We start from the raw sequence: 27163 nt of genomic DNA on the forward strand, positions 1-27163 counted from the left end.
AATTGAGCTGTGAAATTTTTAATATAAGTTGCATTATGCTCAGAAAGGCTGTTTTTAACTTCAAATTGACTAAGGATTAAGAATAAAGCAAAACAAAAGATTTCTAATCAACTTTTTTGTCTCTTTAGGTGTCATACCACCAATTACTTCCTCAAATTTAGAACGTATGTGAAAGTAGGCCTACTCGGACCAAAAATAGTGCATTTGATGTCATTGTTGACCTAAACTAACCAATAAATTTGCAGAAATGAAACTTTTGTTGAAAGAGAAATATATCAAGACCATTTGGAGTCAAATTTTATCTGTCTAGGAGTTTGCATTTAAAATTGAGGATTAATACACTCCATGGTATACTAATTTAAGATTTTCAGAAAACCAGGGGTTATTTTTAGTGGTACCCTCCTTTCGGAAGCTCTCTTCTTTCTTATATGATTTAGAATGTATATTGAAAATTAGCATGCAGAAAGGTGACACCTGTACAATTCAGGATATACCTAGTTTCTATGAAGTTAAACTTAAGGTAAAATATTTAGAAAGCTGTGAAAATTGCAAAATTTGGTTGAACAGATAGGGACTTTTAATTGGTGGTATGACACCTTTAAACTGCTAAAAAGTTTAACCATTTATCAGTATTAGCTTTCAATTTATTTATTGAAAACCAATTAATTAAAATCATTTTGCTTTCATCTTCTATTGTAATTAATCTAGGTCATTAACTGCATAATAAATGGTTCGGTCATATGCATTTTAAAAGTGTTCATTTTTTTTTTAATTAGACCATGTCACTTAAAAAATATTTTTTAAAAATGACCCTAGTTAGTATCATTCCTTTATACATGTACATTGATTGCAATAAGCTTGAATTGGAGACTACATTAACACACTGATCTCTATTATTCAAGTAACTTTCCAAAAGTTTAAAAGGAGGAACAGAGACACCGTAAGATTGTGATTTTAGTAGAAGAGGGTCACGGGTAGTCATTTAAAAGTTTTGGACAAGTCCATTATTGTAGCTGCTATAATAATTATAGCCGACATAGTTAGTTAACACAATTGATAACACAATTACTAACACAATTCTATATTAATATTCTGGTAATTGTTATAAAATACATCATATAACATATTTGCAAACCTAACCTCGATTTATATCCAATTTTTAGAAATTTACCTGTGACGTCACTTTTTGTGGCGTAGATAGATATCTTCGTGTGACGGACAGTTCGTAATTCTATTATGCTGTTTTTGTGTACTGTCCTAAATTATTTTAGGTATTCGTTGGTATACTTGGTTAACATGTCGAAATGTACTATAATTATATTATTTATTTGTGTATTTTTCTGTCCCAAGTGTTCTTGTATTTATTTTGCCTGTATCTCTCTTATATAATGATGTCATTTTAGCGGTTAATTAAACATTACCATAAAGCGTGAGGTTTGGCTAGCAAAACAAACGTACCAAGTCAGGAATATGGCAGTTGTTATCTAATAGTTCGGTTTTATGTATGCTGCATTGTCGTTAGATTTTTTCTTACACTTTAGTATTTCTGATGTTTCATTGGTTTCATTGGTTTCCTCTTATAGTTGATGCGTTTCCTTTTGTTTTAGTTTGTAACCGAGATTTGTTTTCTCTCAATCGATTTATGACTTTTGAACAGCGGTATACTACATACATTCAAAACATTCAAATTAAGTTTTGTTCCCCCAATATTCATAGATAGACCTAACCAGATTGGGCACTTTTTTAATATTATCTGTTTTATGTTTCAACTTAGTAAATGATTTTGACTCTAGAAGAAAAGTGCGTCCAGCTTATTCCATAACAAGACTTATCGTAGTATATTAGATGAGTTTCCTCATATATTAGCGAGATATCGTCAAATTTGTCTGCGATTCTCGTATAAAAACATTTCTATATATTTTCTAAAAATAAGGTCTCCAGAAAGAATTATTATCACTTTGGTTGCTTTTCAGTGGTCAATCAATTCTTTTGATCATTTAAAAAAAATAATTTGATTGATTTGAATGTAGAATCAATTCATAACAGTGTTGTCGGACGTAAAACGATTGTCAGTAATTTTACTGAAAAATTGACCTATAACTTGTTTGTCGTCAAATATGACTGTATGCTCACTCAGTCTTTCAGAGTCCTTCCAGTGGGGATTTAAATAATCACTTGTTACACATTTCGATACATAATATGAAACTTTCTTTTCACAAAGCTTTTAAAGGAATTTGTATTAAATAAATGTGTTACAATCACATGCATTGTCTCAAATTAAAGAATAACAAAAGAATGTTCAATGATTGAAAGAACACATACTTCTATGTTGTGATTATTTAAGAGTGGCCTATTATTTATTCAGTGCTAAATATGTGAGTTTTGTTTGTGAAGAGTCTTTAAGTCCAACATAACTTCAGACGAATTTGGTATTTTACTTACAAAACTCATATTCTTGTGATTTTCATTTGTTATAGAATGAATGTTACACCTTTTTTTTCAAATTTGTTCGCCGGGTTTTTTTGTGTGTGTCTTATTAAATTTAAGACACCATAACTACCTCATTATATTAAAAACATAAGATGACACGAGATGGCATTGATACGAATTCATGACACAAAATAACTAAATAAACTTACAGCAGCAGAAAGAAGATGAACATCGCTTTTATGGTCTACTAAATATTGAGGTCAGAACGTGGTCTTTTTAAAAGTGATGTAAATTAATAAAAATAAAACAAATACAAAAAAATTCGAATGTTTATAAAGGAAAAAGTAACATTGTGTAAATCATAACCATTATTTTATTTTAAATGAAAATCAAACTGGTGAATTTTTTCGCTGCGAGCAAATTTTGACTTTTGGCCGCATTTTCAAAATGAATTTTCTTATAGTATTCTTGTTGGAAGGCATTATATTCGTGATTATTTTTTGTCTGAGCGATACCAAAAAACTACAATACAATGTGTACTAGTTCGGTGATAATGGACGTCTTACTTACTCCTAAACAAACAAATGAACTTAAATTAAAATTATAATTAAAGTATAGAACTCTGTTTTCGTTACACTCATATGCAGTATAACGAAACCAGAGATCTATATTCTAATTTTAATAGATATACATACAAGACTATCAAAAGCCAGTTGCTCCAAAATTGGGTCGGGCGCAAAAATGCGGCCCGTATGATTTTAAAAAATGCATATTTTTAAAATAGTCGAAAATAAAATTTTCTGTCTAATGGAAAAGTCGAGGCCAAAAAAGACAAACAGTGCATCACAGAAACATTGAAGCCAGTTGCAAAAGTTTACGACAATATCTATAACTTAGGTATGGCCTAATACTATTTACCTGAAACGAAAATATTTATAGCGATTAAAGAACGCTAACGTATTCAATATAAATCAAAACTCAAAGGTAACTCCTGATTATTTATCGAAATATTTTATTAAAACGTTGAGAACCTATTGATGACCCCATATATTAAATGTCTTTAATACGGACGTCGTGAGCAATTGGGCGTTCCAGACGAATGTTCACCTAATCTGTCCCAGTAAATAGGATATTGAAGAGTGCCTATCAATGGCCGTAGCTACACTGTTATAAATTTAATTATATGTTTCACTATAATGTACATTACTTAAAAATAAATTTGATATTTTTGGACGGACACCAAGCTGTAAAGTCAACAAAAATATCTCAAAAAATATATCATTAGTCAAAAATAAGAATTATGAGCAACATGTGTTTATAACCATATATATCAAAGAAGTTAGTTTATGAAATAAGTACCTATAATATTCTACGATAGTCTCTAATCCCCTGCCTCCAATTGTTTGCAGTCCCTCTACTAAATGTTTGACCGTTACTGAATCACCGAACATTTTCCAGTGGTCTAATATTTTCAGTGTTTTCTCAAAGATGTTATATCTGTTACTAATAACCATATTTTCAATAACTGAACTTTTAACTCCTAGATTTAAACCTAATCTAGCACCATCAATTCCAACTGCAAATGATAATTTCCTCAGTAAATCTGCGGGTGGCTTTTCCATTAGTGCAATTGGTGAAATATCATTCACTGCAAACATATCATAAATAGAAAAAAAAATTTCATTAACTGATCTTGCAATATTCAGTCAATAACATGAATGATAGGTTTCATCACTAACAAAACAAGACCTTAAACACTGTAAACTCATATTTCGAATTTTGAAAATGCCATACTCTTTGGTACCATGTCATGACTTACTTTGCATTGAAATTTGCATGAATGTTGTACAAACAATTAGACAATATTACATTGTATAAACATATGATTTGAGACTGTAATATTATCTTCGCTAATATTTGTATTTTTTTTATAAAGCTATAACCTTAGCATAGAGTTTATACGTAGCAAGATCGTACACATGTAATAGATGAAAGCTAACACAATTTTAGGTAGAACTTAATATAAGCAAATATAAAAACTGAAATGTTGTGGTATTTCAAGTGATAATGAATGGTTAAATTCATACTAAAATAAATGCGTTTTTTTTAACTGAAATAAGTAATAAACTTTTGCTTGAAAAAACTGAAAAAAATTGTCATTCTGAGATTTTCATTTTCACCCATAAAACATTATTTAGAAAGATTATATTTGACAATGAAATCTGCTGTGTTAAATTATAAATTAGACATGTCTAAATAAATATGTTTTTTATGAAAATATTTTTTTAAAGTTTTATAGACTTGCTTCTGTGAATTGGTGCATGAAATGAACAAAAGACATACTTACTCTTTTTCGGTGTTTCTGTTTGGCTCTAAAAAAAACCCACAGAATATGTTGAAATATTCAATTAAGACACTTATGTTACTTCTTTCTTTACCTTCTATCTTTCTTTTTTGCGAATATAATGAAAAGTTTTGATTCATATATGCATGATTATTTAAGTTGATTCAACGTTAATGTAAATGTGAATCGAAATTATTTTATCAATGTTCAATTCTCTGTTATCTTTAGAACATACTCATTTAAGTTAAAAAAAAAAACTGAGGAAATCGTATGATGTCAAAAAGAAAGGAAAGATACCGAATGCGTCGACAGCTAGTGTACAGTAAGCGGCTCATTTTATATATCTAATCATTACAGTATAAGTCAAACGACTTCTCTGATAACTTAAACCATCAAAAACAGTAAATTCAGTAAATTCAGAAACAGAAACGTTGTATTGATTAACGAATTTGATAGTGACCCTTATACTTTAGTAGTGCCAATTTCAGTCGCTCTTCTTTATAACTATTTCGTAGCAGTTTTTTTTGCGAGGAACCCATTGCTGCTACTGGTTTGTATATAGTGAACACGAAAAAGAATACTGCTTTAGTTGATATAATAGTATGAATTAACATTTTTCGTTCAATATACATTACCTTACAAATTTAAAAGCTTAAATTGAATGTGATAACAAATTAAGCATATGAATTGATAATGACTTAGTAAGAGATTCAACCAGGTAAGCGACGCACAAGACAAAAAGTATGGCAAAAACGTTTATCAATGTTTATCAGCGAGCCATTTGATGAATATCGGTTTATGTAAGTTTTCATTTGCCTTACCGATCAATTTTCAAAAGAGTTTCTTTGAACAAAACTTTACAAGTGTCCAACTTTTAAACTCAAAATAGTTTTTCCTTAACATGCATACTTATTTGATACATATTCTCTGTAAATAGATTCTAATGTTTTTATCAACCATGATTCAAGAACTGCTGGTTTTATAATGAAAGAAAATTAACATTAACCAACAACCTGTATGCTATGATTTCAATATAATGCTATGAAAATTACATTCAGATTTATATTTTACTTAACAAGTTACCTTCTTTGAATCCCAGTACCATAGGTAATCAGCTTCATGAGACTCACCATGTTTACATTTCCACATACCAACTTTTGAAAGCCTGAGTTCTTCTTCCCTCTTGAAAAAGCATGGTGCTTTACAGGCTGCACCGTATTCAAGTTCAAATGGTTTTTCAAACATTTTCACGTCAAAAGCATGACTGCTGCCTGAATGAATTTGATAAAATTCAGTGATTGACTTTATTGCCATTGATAAACATTCCTGGACACTTGCCACTTTGGGTTGTTGAATCTTTTGTATGGAATTTGCATTAGTAAAATAAACAACAATTTTCCTTCCATCCATAATGAGTGAAAACTCATTATATTCGTCAAAAACGAAAGTGGCAATATCTTGAAAAAACATCTTTCGTTCTTGATACTCTTTAAATGGCCATATTCCGACAGCAGAAGCAATAAGTCGGAAGAACACACATGGTGGGACCATCTGTACTTTAAATACATAAGCCATACAAATGCTTCTGTTTCTATTCAAATATTTTGCAGCATAGTCATTGTCAAGTCTTGTCTGAATCATGCATGGTACGATATAGTAATCTGGAGAAATATTGACATCATGATTCAATAGCGTTGGTTCAACGAGAACATCCACGCGAAGAAGTATCTTCGCAATAAAATCCTTATAGTCTTGTTCCTGGAAGATAGATTTAAACTCGTCTTGATTCCATAATTTCAGCAAATCATTCTTTTTCAGCATTCCCTCCAATTGCAATTTTTTAAGAATGTGGTAGCATTCTGTATCGTTTTTAGGAAAAAACATCTCATCAGTAACAAAGGAACGTAAGGCATTTACAAGTACACTAGGTTCAATGATAACAAATTTCGCAAGCTCATCATCCTGATCAAAGTAGACCAATTTGCCAATGGCATGTTGTGTCCGCAGGAAATAATTAAGCTGCTCGTCATCCATCATTAAATCTTCGTTTGATTTGTTAAGCTTCTGAATCTCTTCTATTCTTAAAATGCTGGTGCCTCGAAGTTTCAAATCTACTATTTGTTTTTCCAACGGAACCCATAATAACGGCATCTTCTTACCCCATGATTTCTGTGAAAAAGCTACTTGAACAAGCTTATCTTTAAGTTTGTCTATTTCGTTGTCATCTTTGTTTCTTGCATCAATGAAAAACAAATTGTCAAAGCAAAGATCTAATTTTTTTTCATGGTTTTGGAATGTTGCAGTTAGTTGTGTGACGAGCTCTTTTCGTCTTATTTCAAAATTGTCCTGAAAGTTATTATATACATATTCATTCAGCTTAATCAAATTAAGTATCCAAACAGTAAAAAAATGTTAATAATATTGGTCGATACAAGGAGCTTCGCGCTTGCTTTCTTTTACTATATGTAGTCATTGAAATGGTAGTGTTGGTAAAGTGTTTATTCCAAAAGTACTATACTTATTGTTGTGTGTTCATTCTGTGAAACTTTTGTTGTTCGACATAAAAAAGACAACATGGCGAAGGGTTCTGATTTCAAAACACTCAATCTTCTGCAATATTGGATTATAATATACCAGTAAATATAATCGGTCTTGATATTTCAATTAAATGTTAAAACTCTTATGCAGGAATGTAATCATTTGTAAGACTGTTCATCAAGATAAAGAAAATCATTTGTTTCAAAAGTGCATTTCATTACAAGATACTAGCTATGACACATATGAACTCCACATTTTCATTTAACAAAAAAATTTCAATTGATTTATAGTCATCATTACCATTTAGTAACCATAATAAAATGATTTTCGAAATTTTTTTTCAAATTGCATTTTGAATGACAATCATTATTGTTGAAATGCTTTTATACGATTTCATAGTGTGCAAACTTGAACTCTTTTCACATTTTTTTTTTTTTTTTTCGTTTTTTTTTTGCATTAGCATTTTAGAGATATTTTACCTGATATTTGTCACTATGAGTAGCAACGAACTGAATTCGGTGCATTCCACTTTCTTCCGTACAGTATGTTGAAACTGAATCAACCCAGTGCAATAGAATATCTATAAAAAAAAATACTTCAACGTTTATTAGAGCTAGAAGATTATGAATCAAAACCGTCATCTTTAAGGAAGTTCACTTCGCAGTTTCGAAATAATTAGTTTTCAAAACACTAATTTATATTGATAGAGTAAACATCTGAGTAAATGCCAGGACTTTCTGACAACCAGCGACATGCAGTTTTGGGCATGATCCAAATAAGCCTTTCACAGCATACACTTACGAGAAGACTGAAGTTGTAGCCTCTACAATAACCCTAATCATCCATAAATTCAACTTAAATGATGATTGTGGCCAATTTTGGTTAAATTTGGCAAAGTCGTTTCAGAGAAGAAGATTTTGGTAAAAGATATCAAAAATTGGGGAAAAAAATGGAAAAAAATACTATAACGGGCAATAACTCCTTAAGGTATCAATTAATCATTTTAGACATGTTTACTTATTTGTATATATTACTTTGCTGAACATTCTCGCAGTTTACAGTTTATCATATCTTTATTGATATTGTAGATAATAACCAAAAATTGCAAAATTTTCTTAAAATAACCAATTAAGGGACAGCAACTATGGGTTGTGTGATATGTCTGAAAATTTTGGGACAGATAGATATTGACCGAACATTTTTACTCATTGTCTGCATGTTGGTTAACTTTGGCCATGCAGTTTCAGAGGAGAAGATTTGTGTAAAAGTTAACGACGGACGACGAATACCAAGTGATGAGAAAAGCTCACTTGGCCCTGTGGGCCAGGTGAGCTAAAAATATTTCTCAATGCTTGGTGATTAAATTTAGGTATGCAAAGTACCTGCTGATGAAATAATCTGTCCAGGGTACTCTGGTAGTGGTTCATTCAAGTCTTTACTTCCGTCAAAAAGCAAAAGAACGGTGCCCTCTTGTAAAATGAATAACTGATGTGTCATATCAAATGCTTTTTGACCACCAAAATCTACCAAGTCTGAAGGTGCTATTTCTAAATTATATTTTCCATTCCTTACTTCATCTAATATACTTTTACGTAATGTCTCTTCTTGCAGCACATTTAATGTTTTTGATGAACCAGAAGATTTCAAAATCTGTGAACTAGGGTTATCTTTTTCTTTTTCTTTTGATGAAATTTTAGGTTTCTTGGCAGCAGACTTGTCTGGTTGTTCAACTGAAATAGAAAGGGGTTAAACATACGCAATATCTTACTACAGGATTACTAAATATATTCATTCTCGCCCATTTCCCTACAACAGGTGTCTTAGATCAGAAGCAATCAATAAATCTTTACGAATGTAAACTAATCTCTATCTTAAAGCAAGAGAACTGACATATGTGTCATAATGATTTTAATTGGGAGTTTCAGGAAAGCCTAAAGGTATAGAACCACTAATTCAGGCCCGGACGGAAAGAACATTCAAGAAAGTAGTACATATTTTATACAAAATGGTTCCTACACATAGCTGTATCTTTGTCAATAGGTGGAATATTTGGGTAGTGTTAGTATCAAATGAAAGCTTAAGGATCACTTACGAACCCTTGTTGAAAGTTTTATTTGAATAATAAAGAAGTATATGCAATTTTAATAGGAGGGCTCATATGGCCTGTTGTTCAGATCAGACGTTCCTGTTTTTGTACTATCAAACTTCCGGGAACCAGTACGCCCTTCTATGTTATTACAGGTATGCTGATTTTTGTAGCACAAGTCAAGATAAGGTACAGTTTTGACATGATATACCTGGCACTTTATTTGAACTTAAGATAAAGTAGCCATAAATGCTTGAAATTGCAGAATTTAGCATAGAAAGCAATGGGCTATGCATAAGTGGTTTTATACCTTAACAAATCTTCACTGAGCCCTTAACATAGATAATTTAATCCATGCCTGATGAAATACATTGAACAAATGCTCCTGGTTGTTGTCGTTTCACCTGGTCGAATTTTGAATCGATAGGCAAAATGTAATGTCTCACAGGTTTCAATGTAAACGTTACATTCAGTTGGCTGCTTTTTTTTTAACGACTTAAAATAATATAAAACTAACCAATAGACCGTCATTTAAACATATATGTTCAGTTCAATATCAACTGGTTAAATCGTTCCTGAAAAGAAGTTTTATTCGGGGGAAAAAGGAAAATAGAAAGGCTCATGGTGGCTCAAAGTGTGTTTTTGAATCGGCACCAATTACTTCTCTAAAATAAGGTATCTTAACAAACATCTCTGTAAAGTTTTATTTTATTCTCGTCAGTGGATCATAATTGTAATACAAGTTAAAAAAATACATGAATATGACAAAAATGTCATAAAAATTGCCATATATCCATACAAGATAAACTTCATCTCAAGAAATTTGAATCTTAATTGTTCAATAGTTTCTAAATCTACCAAGTAGTGCGATGAATCTAATTACAAATCAAGGCATAAATGGAATCACTATCAAATCGTCAAATACTTAGCTGATGTCTAAAAGTCCGCCATCAGCGGGATCAACTTTTTATAAATTTGTTCCGCTTGAAAAAAAATTCTGGATTTTCCTTCACTAAGAACGGCAATACATGGAAAACAAAAACCAGTGATTTATAAGTACCTAAACATGCGAAGAGCTATATGAAAAAAGGGTATAAAAGAGTAACTAAATCCATCATGGTTTACTTTGCTTGGGGGAGTTAAAGCCATACTTATTGGATAATATATCAAATATATTACTTCTACTAAAATGGAGAATTCAATAACTAATGTATCTAATCAATCAGTATTAGAATACAACGAAATGATTTGTTGAGAGCATCCGGACTGACATTTCACAAACACCGTTATAGATCCAATGCTATAAAATGAAAATAACATTATAAAAATTTATTGCATTTAAAGCGCTTTAGGTGATTAACCTTCATTAGGAACGTCGATAACCACAAATTGAAAGCCAAGGATTATCCACATCGAAAGATATATCACAAAAGAGGTCAGATAGAACAACCATCCCATCTGTCAACTTTGCCTGTAGAAGAAAAAGAAGTTTTCCGATAATTTTCTTCAAATAATTATTCAAACGGAAAATTGAATAACAAAATCAGGTCAGATATCATGAGCATAACGAAGCACCGACTCATGAGTTGATAAAACAATCGGGTACTGGCAGTCAAAAAATGCTAGAAACTACAGATAAGTTGAACACTTCAATTATATGTTGCGTCTGACCAGAGATGAAAAATGAAAGCCAAATATATTTGTTGAGCATAATAACAACTAGAGGCTCTCAAGAGCCTGTGTTGCTCACCTTGGTCTTTGTGCATATTAAACAATGAACACAGATAAATTCATGACAAAATTGAGTTTTGGAAATGGTGATGTGTTTGTAGATATTACTTTACTGAACATTCTTGTTGCTACAATTATCTCTATCTAAAATGAACTTGGCCCAGTCATTACAAAAATTTATGAAAATTGTTAAAAATTGACTATAAAGGGCAATAACTCATAAAGGGGTCAATTGACAATTTTGGTCATGTTGACTTACTTGTAGATCTTATTTTGCTGAACATTATTGCTTCCTACAGTTTGTCTCTATCTATAATAATATTCAAAATAATAACCAAAAACTGCAAAATTTTATTTAAAATTACTTATAAGGGGGCAGCAACCCAACAAGGGGTTGTCTGATTCATCTGAAAATTTCAGGGCAGAACAATTCAATTCCTATCAGATTTGCTCTTACTAAATGCTTTGGTTTCAGATATATAAGCCAAAATCTACATTTCACTCCTGTGTACTATTTTTTAGCCATGGTGGCCATCTTGGTTGGTAGGCCGAGTCATCGGACACATTTTTTGAACTAGATACCCCAATGAAGATTGTTGCTAAGTTTGTTTGAATTTAGCCCAGTAGTTTTTAAAAAAGAAAAATAGAAAAATGGTTAAAAATTGACTATAAAGGACAATAACTCCTCAAGGTGGCTCGTGGGTACAAAAATTTTAGCAAAAAATTAAACCTTTAGGTTTTCATTACAAATTTTATTTATTACACTATTAGTTATTACTTCATGATCTGGTACAAAAATCAATCCAAAAAAAAATTCAGTTTGGCCCCAGATGACTTTTGAAATGTTGATATCATTGAAAAAGCTCCAAATTATCTCCCTTTGGCATTAAATTTGAAATATCTTTTTTAACTCATCGGTGACCTATATTTTTTATACGCCCGTCAAAATTTTTACGGGACGAATTTCGGTATACAAATGTCCGGTGTTCGTCCGTCTGTTCGTCTGTCCGTCCGTCTGTCCGTCTGTTTGTCCGGCGTAAACATGTCGCACCGTAACTTGAGAACGACTTATCCAAATTTCATGAAACTTAATATAGTTGTTTCTTATGATGGTCAAATGATCTGTATACTTTTTGGTGAAAATAAGATTTTAACTTTTTGAGTTACGGCACTTTGTAACTAAAACAGGGGGTGTTTTTTTCACATGTCGCACCGTATCTCAAAAACTGTTCTTGATTATGGCTTAAAACTTTAAAGACTTCTTAGTTATATTAATCTTAATATCTGTATACTTTTTGGTGATGATTCAAAATTTCATTTTTGAGTTATTGAGTATTTTGTAAAAAAGGGGGAGGGGTTTTTTTTACATGTTGCGCCATATCTCAAAAACGATTTATGAATATTGCTTAAAACTTTACAAATGTCTTTGTTGTATTAATCTAAAGATCTGTATACTTTTTGGTGATGATTCAAAATTTCATTTTTGAGTTATTGAGTATTTTTTTTAAAAGGGGGAGGGTTTTTTACATGTTGTGCCATTTCTCAAAAACAATTTATGATTATTGCTTAAAACTTTAAACACTTCTTTGTTATATTAATCTAAAGATCTGTATACTTTTTGGTGATGATTCAAATTTTTATGTTTTAGTTATTGAGTATTCTGTTAAACAGGGGAGGTTTTTTTTACATGTCACGCCGTATCTCAAAAATAATTTATGATTTTTGTTTAAAACTTTACACACTTCTTTGTTATATTAATCTAAAGATCTGTATATTTTTTGGTTTTCATTCAAAATTTAAATTTAGTGATATTTAGTTTTTTGTAAAAAAAAATCAGGGTTTGGGGTTTCACATGTCCCGCCGTGTCTAAAAAACAATATATAGTTTATTGCTTAAAACTTTCTCAGAAACTATTTATGATTATTGCATAAAACTTCCACATAAGACGTCGGGCGTATCATGCGCTCATGGCGCAGCTGTTTATTATTATTGTTTTTAAATAATACAATTATTAACTAAATAAATAATTTAAAAATTTAAGCGATTTCTGTAATTAGGTTACTTTTTTTTATTTCGATATATACTCTATTTCTCCTATTAGCTCAACAGATAAAAAGTACATTAACAAAAATGTATGCTTCTTCCGGAGGCAGATTCTGAGCTTAAATGAACAGTGACCCCATTTTTTTATTTCATTTTCCTTTAAAGTATATGATAAAGTTCATTTATAAAAGAATATAGCGAAATCCTATTTTTTTTAAAAATTGATTTATACCCAGGAGCCCCCTTAAAAGGGGTCAACTGACAATTTTGGTCATGTTCACTTATTTGTAGATCTTATTTTGCTGAACGTTATTGCTGTTTACAGTTTATCTCTATCTATAAAAATATTCAAGATAATAACAAAAAACGGCAAAATTTTCTTAAAATTACCAATTCAGGGACAGCAACCCAACAACCGGTTGTCCAATTCATCTGAAAATTTCTGGGCAGATAGATCTTGACCTGATAAACAATTTAAGCTCGTCAGATATGCTCTAAATGCTTTGGTTTTTGATTTATAAGCCAAACACTGCATTTTACCCCTATTTTCTATTTTTAGCACTGGCAGCCATCTTGGTTGAATGGCCGGGTCACCAGACACATTTTTTAAACGAGATACCCCAAAGATGATTGCGGCCAAGTTTCAAATTGGTTTAATTTGGCCCAGTAGTTTCAGAGGAGAAGATTTGTGTAAAAGATAACTAAGATTTACGAAAAATGGTTAAAAATTGACTATAAAGGGCAATAACTACTAAAGGGGTTAACTGACCATTTCGGTCATGTTGACTTATTTGTAAATCTTACTTTGCTGAACATTATTGCAGTCTACAGTTTATCTCTATCTATAATAATATTCAAGATAATAACCAAAAACAGCAAAATTTCCTTAAAACTACCAATTCAGAGGCAGCAAGCCAACATCGGGTATTCCGATTCATCTGAAAATTTTAGGACAGATAGATCTGATAAACAATTTATGTTATATTTGCTATAAATGCTTTGGTTTTTGAGTTATAAGCCACAAACTGCATTTTACCTTTATGTTCTATTTTTAGCCAAGGCTGCCATCTTGGTTGTTTGGCCGGGTCACCAGACACATTTTTTAAACTAGATACCCAAATAATGATTGTGGCCAAGTTTGGTTTAATTTGACTTAGTAGTTTTAGAGGAGAAGATATTTGTAAAAATTAATAGACGACGACGACAACGACGACGACAACGACGACGACGGACGACGGACGCAAAGTAATGAGAAAAGTTCACTTGGCCCTTCGTGCCAGGTGAGCTAGAAATTAATTCCAACAATTCCAACATATTTTAATATTCAAAAAGAAACTGTTATACCTTTACGTTTCTGATGCTTGTCTTGTTGTTATAGATAAACCTATATTTTTTTCTTAAAGTCTCATGACAAACGAGACCAGAAGAAAAAGATTTCTGCGCAAATAAAAACAAACAAAAAAGAAATAAAAAAAGTTAGAAAATAAAAAGTAAACGGTTTTGAGTCTATTAGTAGACTGTTTTATTTTATTTTCTTTTTTTTAACTGATTTTTCTACTGTAATTGGGAACTTCGTCCAATTTTATTTTTCTTACCCGTTTCTTTCTTCTCAACTTTATTGACATTTGGATTTGGTGTGGCGTCTTTGTTGTGCATTTCATTTATTGCAGATATCACTTTACCATGAACTGTGTGGCAAAGCATATCTAAACCATAAAAAAGTACATTTTTTTAAAATTCAAATGCATTTTAATGTTATAGGGTTTGGTGTGGATAAAATTATCTAATTGAAATATTAAATTAGCTGTACGTTGAAAAGTTAAGCTAGCTAAAGCCTACAAAACCAGGTTTCATTTCCTTAGAAAAATCCATTACCAAGACAGGGATGTATCTAGTCATTTATTTGGTTAGTATTGTCGAGTTACTTTGTCAGGTCTTGTGGAATTTCCCCTGTTGAATTTACCTTCGAATATTCGGTTTTTTTTTTATATAATACATGTTTTTCTTGATGATAAAGTTCAAGTCAACAGTCCTTTTTTCTACTTATGCAGGTACGGACAGGTAAAGGAACTTATTTCTAATTATGATACGCCTAAAGTGTGATAATGAAAAGCAAGAACATCCATGCTTTTGTTTGTTATCTGATTTATAAATTCCTTTGTCCCTGTCTTTCCCTGTTCCTAGGGTATATAAAATAATTATATATATCTTTATTACCAAAGTCTATATAAACTATAGGTATATATATTATATACATAATATGCACAATCATGGCTCTACAATCTATCGACACCTGTATCTTGGCATTACACACGGTCATTTCTTTGACTGTTTATGACGTCTAAACCATTAATCCATTAGGTGTTGGATGTGTACTGATTGGTAATTTAGTGTTACATGCATGACATTTTTATTGGCTTTGAACTAGCTGTCAGTTATTATTTTGCTAGATGTATTTTTATTTTATCCATCCGATGAGTTAAGCCTTTTTCAACTAATTGTTATAGATAATTATGTTGTACTGTAACACCACTTTTACAGGTTAAGAGGAGGATTGGCTTAAAAACTAATTTGTACCCGTCACATTCTGAATGTGTCTGTCCCAAGCCAGAACATGTAATTGAGGAGTTGTCGTTTTTTACTGTGTTACATTTTTGATTTTCTTCATTATTTTGTACTAAAATTAGGCCGTTAGTTTTCTCGTTTGATTTTTTTTTAAATTTGACACTGCAAGGATTTTTATATCTGACTTTGCGGTATGCTTTGCTCATTGTTGAAGGCCACAGGGGGATCTATAGTTGTGTTAATTTCTGTGCCATTTGGTCTATTGTGGAGAGAAGGATCATTAGCAATTATACCACATCTTCTTTTTTATATTTTGATTGAATCACGCTTGTATCACTTTCTTGAAGATGTAAGTATTTGCATTAATCATTATCTATTAGTTAATTATATCCACCTTTTCGTATTGGAATCATTTTTTTGTCTTTTAAGTGAATTCCGTTTTGTCCAAAGTAAATCTGTAGTCCATTGGTCGATATCCATTTATCAGGTATTTTTTCTCCTGTTAATATGCATGCAAAACTTGTCTTCCCTGCGTTACATGGACCTCCAAGATATAAACGGTTTTCATAGGAAATGTAATATCCAGTTTCCAGAAGTTCATAAAATGTTTTCGAGTCCAATAATGAAGATGCTGAAATAGTAATAAATAATATTCAATACCCTGTTTTTGATTATGTGTCCTACATATTGTTTATTTCAGCAGATAGTGCTTATACATCTTATATATAAGAAGTTGTGGTATGATTGCCAATGAGACAACTCTCAACAGGAGATCAAAATGACACTATATAGGTCTCAATACGGCCTTCAACAATGAGCAAAACCCATATACAGCATACACTATCAAACTGTATGTATTTCATTGGAATACAGCAATGTTAACTGATGGTTGATTCATACTGATTCTGCAGATTGAAACTTACTCTTAATTGATTTTTTTCTAATCAACAACTGTATATAAAAGAGGGTGAAAGATACCAGAGGGAGAGTCAAACTCATAGATCGAAAATAAACTGACATTTATCTTAAGAATAACTCACATCAAGAATCAAAAATACGGAACGATTATTAAAAAGTTAGTCAAATTTAGTAGACGAAACGCCCATCTGGCGTATATACTAAAGGAGTAGGTTCAGTTAGAACCCTTTTTGGCCCCAAAATATAGCAGTTTTACAAAATTGTGAAAATGTAATCTTTTAAAGGTGGATATAATTAACTAATATTTAATGATTAATGAAAATTCTTACATCTTCAAGAAAGTGATACAAGCATGATTCAATCAAAATATAAAAAGAAGATGTGGTATAATTGCTTATGATCCTACTCTCAACAATAGATCAAATGGTACAGAAATTAACACAACTATGGATCCCCTTGCGGCCTTTAACAATAAGCAAAGCATACCGCAAAGTCAGATATAAAAAGCCCTGAAGTGTCAAATTTTAAAAAATCAAACGTGAAAACTAACGGCCTAATTTTAGTACAAAATAATGAAAGAAAATCAAAAATGTAACACAGTAACAAACGACAACTCCTGAATTACAGGTTCTGACTTGGGACAGACAAATTCAGAATGTGACGGGTACAAATCAGTTTGAAGGCGCCTACCCTCCCCTTAACCTGTAAAAGTGGTGTCACAGTACAACATAAGAAAATCTATAACAATTAGTTGAAAAAGGTTTAACTCATCAGATGGATAAAATAAGAATAATAAAAATGTCATGCATGTAAGCAGTACACATCCAACACCTAATGGTTTATGTTTTAGACATCATAAACAGTCAAAGAAATGACCGTGTGCAATGCCAAGATACAGGTGTCGACAGATTGTAGAGCCATGATTTTGCATATGTATATAACTATTTTACCACATGCAACGGGTTGCGGAGGATATAATGTGTTTGATCCGTCCATCAGTCCGTCTGTCCGTCAGTCCGTATACCGTCAGTCCTGTTTCTTATCATCGCAACTCCTCTCAAACCACACAACAGAATTTAACGAAACCTTTTTAGATAATAAGGACATACTATCTAGTTGTGCTTATCGAAAAAAGTAAAATCACAAAAATACTGAACTTAAAATGTTAGAGGAAAATCAAATCGGAAAGTTCATAATCACATGGCAAAATCAAATAACAAAACAAATCAAATACGAATGGACAAGAACTGTCATATTCCTGACTTGGTACAGGCATTTTCAAATGTAGAAAATGGTGGATTAAACCTGGTTTTATAGCGCTAACCCTCTCACATTGATGACAGTCTCATCAAATTCTGTTATATTTACAATGATGCGTGAACTAAACAGACATAATAAATAAAATAGTCAAAATATTGGTACATCAGTCATCATCGTGTAACAATTTTAAAAGGAACAATTTAACAGAACACAAAAACATCTACAAACAAAAACATCTACAAACACATTCATTGATTTGCGTGTCGGACGTCAGAAAATTTTATACGTCACATATATTTGTCGTTCAATGTATATGTTCCAGACCATATGAGTATTTGGACCGTACGCGTACGGTCCGGACCGTATACGTATACTCGTACGGTTCGACCATACGCGTACGGTCGGACCGTATGAGTATACGCGTACGGTCCAGTACGAGCTGACCATACATGTTATAAGATCATATGGGTCAAATTTAAACAAATTAACATTAATCACAATCTTTATTTTTAGTTTTACCAATTAATATTATTTCGATTACACAGATCAAATGAACAAATGAACAATTGAGATTAAATATTTGTTTATTTGTATATCTTGATCCTAATTTTGGTACTCTCAACTAATGTTACACTTGCTACCACAACTAACGTACTAATATTCTTTACATTTACATTTTTGCAGTTTGTGTGTGTTCCTTAGCATTTGCATTTTTTTGTAAAGTTGCTAAATATTCTAAAACAATTGTCCTCCCACATTATATTTACTTTCGATATTTTTAATTTTAGTGATCATGATAGTTCAATTATTTTACTGAGTGATCGACATGCTAAATACAAGAGATTAACATATTCAATTAGGCTAGCGTTAATTTTTTAAATCATTAAAGGGGCACTAGCTGTCAAATTCATTGTAACCGATTTGACTCAAATTCTCATATTTGGTTTATAACAATGTAAAACATTTATCCAAACTATCAAAAGTCTAAAATAAACAGTTTACAGAGCATGGGGTAGATAATATATAGGTTCGTTACGTGTGTATTTTAGTCCAGACGCCATCTAATTAACTATCGATTTGACCTCAGATGACCATATAAGCGATGTAAACAAAAATAAAGATACGAATAGATTAAACCAACACGTGCAATTGCATTTTTATAGGTCTGTTTGATTTTATTTTATAGATTAAAAATAGATGTTTCTCATTGTTTTTAACCATATCAGAATGATTTTATGTGCATCGAATTAGTAATCAAATGATTTACCGTAGTTTCACTTTCATTGTTGACATTCTTTTTCTTTAAATAACCAGTACACGTACAATGCATGCGTTGTCAATCTCTAGCTAGGGGTTAACTTGAAGTTCACATGAATACCGGTTAGAATGATGATGACGTTTTCACTTGCAAGTGAATCAGTCAAAAATTATGTTTAATCGCTTATTTCAACAAAATTAAAGGAAATTGATTGCTAAAAGCAAATTATTATTTCATTATTCCAATTTGATTAATGATTGATCTAAAAAAAATCATACTTTATTTTTTTATATATATCGTAGCTAGTACCCCTTTAAAATATATAGGTTTTTTTTCAATTACAATTAAACTTTTTTATATCAATTTGAGAGTTAAGTTATATTGATCTGTTATATGCACTTATTACCTTTGCCAACTTCTTAATATTAGTCAGACCGTACGCGTACGGTCCGACCGTATGAGTATTTTGAAAAAGTACGCATACGGTCCAGACCGTACGCGTACGGTCCAAATACTCATACGGTCTGGAACATATATACAAACAATTCTAATAGGACGTTCGTGCTTCTTTAGCTTTGTAAACAGCACTGTGATAATAAAATTCTCCATATATATATATATATATATATCTATACTTAGCGCAGACTCAGAGATATACATAATAAAGGCTGTTACAATATACTTCCCACGTAAATCTATACATGTATTGGAACCTATTTTCAGACCATTTGCCGATTTTATTGTTTTAAAAAGTGCAATTTAAAAAAGACAAAATAACTGTTATTCTTATTCGGATGCATAATAAATAGAAGTAATGCACAAGAGCTCGGAGAAATTAACAAAAGAAAAAGAAAATAAAATTCTGCGAAAGTCTATTAATTATTTTGGCGCATTTAAGTTATTTTAAAACTTGACGTCATACAAATTAAACTGCTAAAGTTCAAAGTTTTCTGTTACGTGAACCATCGAAATTTTTATGACATTGTATTAAAACTGATTTTTGAGGTAGGTTTTGTTTTATTTTCTATTCTATTCTATTGCATTGTTTGCATAATTACTAATTTAAGCAAGTCAACATGGCGGATCCTTAGTTACGAAATGTCAACTTTGGATTTGACGGAAGCTTACGAGAAAATAGTGTAAATTAAAAATGGCAAATGTTGGGTTTGAGAATAAGACGATTTAAACAGGTTTTTTTTCTAGTGGTTTTTCACGAAATTATCCATGCAAGCTACGGATTTATTAAGATATTTGAGCTTTATCTAACAGGGAGTAAATAATATCAGCCAAACACTCACCAAACCAACCCTCTCTTCAGTATTTTAATTACCGTATTTGTCCTATTAGAATCGAAATAATTCTTGGAAGCCATAGATTGTTGGAAATTTACACATGGCCTGGGCCGTGATATTCGAATTTTATCCTGAGCGTTAGTGACGAAATTTACGAAATTTCCAACAATCTATGGCTTCCATGAATTATTTCTTAATTTTAAAATTTCACATATGTTAGCATACAGGGTTAAAATATCAAAAGTATGTAAGAATTAATTTCAGAAATAGACTGAGATTTAGAATAGTCCAAAAGTTATATAGTTAATTCAACTACGCGATTGAATAATTTTGATGTTTGTGGTTCAACGTATTTTGTAATTCATAATAGAAATATATTGCAGGAAATTGTGTTTCAATTTTTTTCCTAGGAGTTACGCCCCTTTGAACTTATTTACTGTAATGTACTACTGCAACAGTTTGTCATCGCAACTCCTCTCAAACCACACAACAGAATTTCATGAAACCTTTTCAGATCACAAGGACATACTACGTAGATGTGCATATCGACAGTCAGGAAATTACGATACATTTTTTCCAGGAGTTACGCCCCTTTGAACTTATTTGCCCAATATACTACTGCAACCTTTTGTCATCGCAACTCCTCTCAAGCCACACAACAGAATTCCATGAAATCTTTTCAGATAATAAGGACCTACTATGTAGATGTGCATATCGACAGGAAATTATGATTCAACTTTTTTTTCTAGGAGTAACGCCCCTTTGAACTTGTTTGTTTCAATGTACTTCTGCAACAGTTTGTTATCGCAACTCCTCTGAAACCACACAACATAATTTCATGAAACGAATATTTTTTTTATGGTTTAGGTATGCTTTGCCACACAGTTCATGGTAAAGTGATATCTGCAATAAATGAAATGCACAACAAAGACGCCACACCAAATCCAAATGTCAATAAAGTTGAGAAAAAAGAAACGGGTAAGAAAAATAAAATTGGACGAAGTTCCCAATTACAGTAGAAAAATCAGTTAAAAAAAAGAAAAGAAAATAAAACTGTCTACTAATAGACCCAAAACCATTAACTTATTTTTATTTCTTTTTTGTTTGTTTTTATTTGGGCAGATATCTTTTCTTTCTTCTAGTCTCGTTTGTCATGAGACTTTGAGTAAAATATATACTTATCAGTCAGAATGAGCAAAATAACAATTTCATTTTAACTATTCTTTGATATGTAAAATAAAAGTTACCTAATGATAGTCTTTCTTTGTTCACATTGAAAACAAAGTAATACCTAAAATGACGTAAAATCCCTATTAACATGACCAACATCGGAAACGTAACGGTATTTCCCTTTCTTTTTGAACATCAAAATATGTTGGAATTATTTCGGACTTCAAATTCGCCCCCTTTCACAGGTAACGCCTACCTCATATTTTTAAGTTAAATTGAACTAAGGAATAATTGCTATTAATTGTTCTGTGCAATCATTCATTTTTGGATCTATGTATTAAAATGATAATCATTCTTTCAAATAACATTTTATTTTTATCATCCATACGGTAATTTGCAGTTAATATAAGGAATTTGAGCTACTGTCACCATTCAACTATTGTATTCCAATCTTTGTGGAGCACATTAGAATATAAAATATAAAACAAGCAGGAAACAGTTCTGATTCAAAGAAAGGAAGAATTAATGAAAGACAGTACCAAAAATTAATAAATCCAACCCCTATTTCTAAATTCAGTTTATTATTTGTCTCTCAACAACGAATCTATGTAAGGCTCAAACTCCACCTTTAGGTATATTTGGTTCTCATTTTTAGCTCACCTAGCTCAAAGGGCCAAGTGAGCTTTTCTCATCACTTTGCGTCCGTCGTCCGTCGTCCGTCGTCCGTCGTCCGTAAACTTTTACAAAAATCTTCTCCACTGAAACTACTGGGCCAAATTTAACCAAACTTGGCCACAATCATCATTGGGGTATCTAGTTTAAAAATTGTGTCCGGTGACCCGCCAAAATACTCAAGATGGCCGCCATGGCTAAAAATAGAACTTAGGGGTAAAATGTATATTTTGGCTTATAACTCTGAAACCAAAGCATTTAGAGTAAATCTGACATGGGGGTAAAATTGTTTATTAAGTCAAGATCTATCTGCCCTGAAATTTTCAGATGAATCAGACAATGGGTTGTTGGGTTGCTGCACCTGACTTCGTAATTTTAAGGAAATTTTGTCCGTTTTCGGTTATTATCTAAAAAAAATATTATACATAGAGATAAACTGTAAGCAGCAATTATGTTCAGCAAAGTAAGATCTACAAATAAGTCAACATGATCAAAATGGTCAGTTGACCCCTTAAGGAGTTATTGCCCTTAACAGTCATTTTTTACCAATTTTTCAAAAGTTTTTTGTTATCTTTTACAAAAATCTTCTCCTCTGAAACTACTGGACCAAATTTAACGAAACTTAGCCAAAATCATAATTAGTATATATAGTTTAAAAATTGTGTGCGGTGACCCGGCCAACCAACCAAGATGGCCGCAATGGCTAAAAATAGAACATAGAGGTAAAATGTAGATTTTGGCTTATACATGTAACTCTGAAATCAAAGCATTAAGAGCAAATCTGACATGGGGTAAAATTGTGTCATTCGTGACATATTTTTCCATTGGATGTCTTATTTTTCATAAGATATATATATATATATTAATGTATTACCAATAGCAGACTGTTCAAACTGTTTATCATGTGATTCTTGCTTGATATGTATTAGTTCTGCTGTTTTCTTGCATTCTTCAACTGTCGGCTTGAACTCGTTGAGGAGATTAAGCATCTAAAATTTCAATATGTTTATACTATTCAAACGGAAATATTGATGTACATATCATATTAAAACCTATGTCTTATTTATTTTTCACACACCTCAACTACATTTCCATAAAAAAAAGTTATTCAAAATGATATGAATCACACATATAATTGAATCTTCCTTTCTTTTTTCTTTTTTCTTTTTTTTTTTGTTTGCTTTAAAAAATTAGCATATCAAATATAACAAGCGACTCTCAGGAGAGATACCTTACTGCATTCTATTCATACTTTACATTTAACAACCGTATAAGACTAATTACCGGGTTCGTACTTACATAAAAAAAAACATATACTTTTCTTTGTCTTTTGGTTTTTTTTTTGTGTTTTTTAGTCATGGCATTGTAAGGGTTTTTTTTCGACTTATAAGTTTATATTTCCCTTATGGTATCTTCGGCGACTCTTTTCCAATCATATCATACTTTCTTATGTTTATATAAGTGTGTGTGTGTGTGTGTGTGTGTGTGTGTGTGTGTGTGTGTGTGGGTGTGTGTGTGTGTGTGTAAAAATGCTAAGTATGCTTTTTGATTAAACAAATACGAATATAACATAGTATGTTGACCAATCATGTAGTATTCCCAAACACTTAAAATGCATGTTTCTCGGGTTATTTTTTAATAATTTTTATTTTTACTTTATTTGCAAAATAATAAATATAAAGAAATATCAATATCTGACTTTCAATTTTTTTTTTTAAATGTCTTGTATACTTAATACATACCTTGGCTTGATTTTCGGTTGAATTCTCTAGCATGTCTTTTATTTCATCTGTTGAACTATTCTTTATACGTAAGATTTCAGTCTGAAACATTTTTTCACATACTTTCCCTAGTTCAGTCGCAAATCCTAAAGTAGCAGTGCTTAATGTCTTCCACTTATCCTCAAAATCTTGCTTGTTAACGCAGTCAGTTCCAGAATGCGCCAGAAAATTTCGAACATCTTTGATACTTAATCGCCAACCTGAGTTTAGTTTGGACGGACAACAATGTTGGACGATGTCATTGAAAAGATTTATATCTAAGTCATAAACTGTAACTGAACTTTTAGCAGAATATTTGCAGAGACAAATTTGATCAACTTTATGTCCTTTCATGATTTGATGACTTGGTTGCGGTGAACCAGAATTATACAATTTTTCAAATTGACCAGGATTTATACGCCCTTTTTTATTTGGTGCAGCCAGCGATACGTTTGCGCAATTACAACACGGTGTTGTTGGAAAGCATAAGTGGAATAACTTATGCATATTGTTAATATCGTTTAGGAAACTTTCAAAGCTAGACGTGTTAAGTACTTTAACTTCGAAGTAATGTTTCATTACGTCAAATGCTGGACCCGTTGTGAATCTCCAAAGCTGAAGATAATACTTTCTTTCTTGTAAGAAAGACATGTTGGACATTCTAAAATAAATACATAATCAAAATAAAAAAGTAAAACAACAAAATTATTGAACTCCAAGGAAAATTCAAAAATGAGAGTGCCTTATCAAATGGCAAAATCAAAAAATCATGCAAAAACTTCAAACATATGGAAAAGAACTTTAATATTCCTGTATTGGTATAGGTGTCAGACCACCAATTAAAAATCCCTATCTGTTCAACCAAATTTTGCAATTTTCACAGCTTTCTAAATATTTTACCTTAAGTTTAACTTCAAGGAAACCAGGTATATCCTGAATTGTACATGTATCACCTTCCTACATGCCAATTTTCAACCAATGTTTAAAGTCTTGTAACAAATTTCTGATTTTGAAAAGACAGGTACAACCAAAATAACTCCCGGTTTTCTGGAAATCTTAAATTAGTGTACTATGTAGCGCATTAATCCTGAATTTTTAATGCAAACTCATAGACAAGTGAATTTTGGCTCAAAATGGTCTAAATATATTTCCCTTTCACCAAAAGTTTCATTTCTGCAAATTTGTTGGTTAGTTTAAGTAAACAATGACATCAAAAGCACTATTTTGTGTCAAAGTAGGACTACTTTTAATTGGAGGGAGTAATTGGTGGTCTGACACCTATATGCATTTCCTAATTTAGAAAATGGTGGATTAAATCTGGTTTTCTGGAGAAAAAAAAATAACAATTCAGATACAACTAAGAATGTGTATATTATGAATTAATGTGTTAGTGACCTAATACGATATATAATTATAAATAGACAATATATAGGCAGAGCCTCGCATTTTCCGTGTTTCTAAGCTTCATCCTTATATCATTCATATGTCAAGTCAATATTCTATTATTGTATTTATACTGCAATCTAGAAAATATTTTCACTTGTGTTTTATTGTGTTATTGTTATTCATTTGATTTAAAATTCCCCTTCAAAAAGGCCTCATATCTGGCGGAGAAATATGCAAGACAATGAAATGTACATGTTACCTGTTGAAACAAATCGATGGTGAACGAATTCGTTTGAGTATGGACTAAAATATCAAAATAAGCATAAAACAATGATTTATAGGTTTTTAACAAAAAAACATTGCTAAGTGAAACATGTTTTCCAACATTAATAAAAGAAATAAGTTTGATTCGTTTCGTGCTTCGTTGTATATATTGGAAACAAGGACAGGCTGAAGAGGTCGCCATGAATAACTTTAATATAGTTCCAGCAACTACTGTTTAAATATGCATGAGGAAAAGTGATATCGGGTAAGTGACTGTATCTGATATAGAAATATACAGTCAACCCATTTTGACTGCTCTAATAGAACAAGAGACGTATAAAATATCGTGTACGGTCACAACCACACTGTGTAAGGAATTTATCTTTCCAACTATCTTAACATGCTGCATTTTGACCAGTGGCAAATCACAGTAAAGTCTAAAATATTAAGAACCTTCTTTCATTGGTCTTTAAAAAAACAAATGCCAATAATAACTGCATCTTGTTATGTTAATAAATTGTTTGCATGTATACCAATCTTTTACCAGCTTTTAAGTCCTGGGTATCTATGATGAGTTTATTTACCCTCAATTTCTTAGTCTGTGGAAACCTTTCTTAATTTTTATGTGTTGTGTTTAACTGGAAGTAAAATCTCTACTTACAGTTTATTGAAACAAACCACGCCTTCTTATCCCATACAAAATATACACGGTCTCCGTGCGGTTGCGTTTAACCAATCATATTCCTAGAAATATATTACAGATAAGACAAATCACAATATAAAAATTACATAGGTCGGATATGTCCTAAAATTGATATCATACTCAGACTTTACTACACAAAGCAAAGGTTTTTATATTTTGTGTTTAATCAAATCTTCAATATTTCACCTTCAATTTTTTATCCCCTCGGACACAACTATTGCCCTCGGCTACGACTCAGGACAATAGTTGCACCTCGGGGACAATAAACTTACCTTTCCACTCATACCCAGTCAATAAATATACAATATCAAACGAAACCAAAAGTCTAAAAAGGAATTGTCAAAAATCAACGATATTAATGAAATATATGTAGTATCTCTTATATGTGCAGCCTTTTTTTGACCCGCTAAAATAATAGGTATCAAAAAATAATAAGCCTAATGGGATAAAATTTAAATAACGGAATTACACTGTGAAATAGTGCATTTACTCCATCATGTTGTATATATGTTAGAACGTCTACGTTTTCAGACAGATACTTTTTCGAAGAATATAAATCCTCCCTCTTTACAAATGCTTTAAAATTAATACGTTTTCAAATTTGTTATTAAAATCTCTATTTTATCTGTTTAAAAAAGAAAGTTAACTTTCTTTACAAAATGTCATAATTTAGAAGCTAGCAAGATTTATGATTCTACGATTAAATTCTACGATGTGTTTTACAATGAAATAATATACTTTTA

At 31.4% G+C, this 27163-nt stretch overlaps 2 protein-coding genes and 1 long non-coding RNA gene across 3 annotated transcripts in view; all 3 read right to left on the reverse strand.

The window, feature by feature from the left end:
* Nucleotides 1–4072, reverse strand: part of LOC139481785 (uncharacterized) — an 18639-nt gene extending 14567 nt beyond the window's left edge. The window contains exon 1 of the mRNA XM_071265285.1: nucleotides 3790–4072. Within this exon, the coding sequence (XP_071121386.1) occupies nucleotides 3790–4052 (263 nt within the window). The 5' untranslated portion in view covers nucleotides 4053–4072. The remainder of the gene's footprint in view (nucleotides 1–3789) is intronic.
* A 1773-nt stretch (nucleotides 4073–5845) lies between these two features.
* On the reverse strand, nucleotides 5846–17701 carry LOC139483217 (uncharacterized). Its single transcript, XM_071267248.1, has 6 exons — nucleotides 17680–17701; nucleotides 16132–16368; nucleotides 14768–14878; nucleotides 8695–9042; nucleotides 7792–7892; nucleotides 5846–7120 (listed from the first exon to the last, which is right to left on the reverse strand). Exons 1-6 carry the CDS (start codon nucleotides 17699–17701, stop codon nucleotides 5846–5848), a joined length of 2094 nt encoding a protein of 697 aa, XP_071123349.1.
* A 5406-nt stretch (nucleotides 17702–23107) lies between these two features.
* On the reverse strand, nucleotides 23108–26462 carry LOC139481786 (uncharacterized). Its single transcript, XR_011654684.1, has 3 exons — nucleotides 26379–26462; nucleotides 24050–24728; nucleotides 23108–23296 (listed from the first exon to the last, which is right to left on the reverse strand). It is a non-coding gene; the product is annotated as an uncharacterized lncRNA (long non-coding RNA).
* Nucleotides 26463–27163: the final 701 nt, after the last annotated feature.

The sequence above is a fragment of the Mytilus edulis genome, chromosome 7, assembly GCF_963676685.1.
Source record: "Mytilus edulis chromosome 7, xbMytEdul2.2, whole genome shotgun sequence".
Taxonomy (NCBI): Eukaryota; Metazoa; Mollusca; class Bivalvia; order Mytilida; family Mytilidae; genus Mytilus; species Mytilus edulis.

Coding starts and splice junctions, on each gene's coding strand:
- LOC139483217 (XM_071267248.1), bottom strand. CDS start 17,701: ATGATAAGAAACAGGACTGACG. Junction 14,879..16,131: donor AATGATTCCAATACGAAAAG/GTGGATATAATT, acceptor TTTATGGTTTAG/ATATGCTTTGCCACACAGTT. Junction 9,043..14,767: donor AGTTGAGAAGAAAGAAACGG/GTAAGAAAAATA, acceptor TTTCTATTTCAG/TTGAACAACCAGACAAGTCT.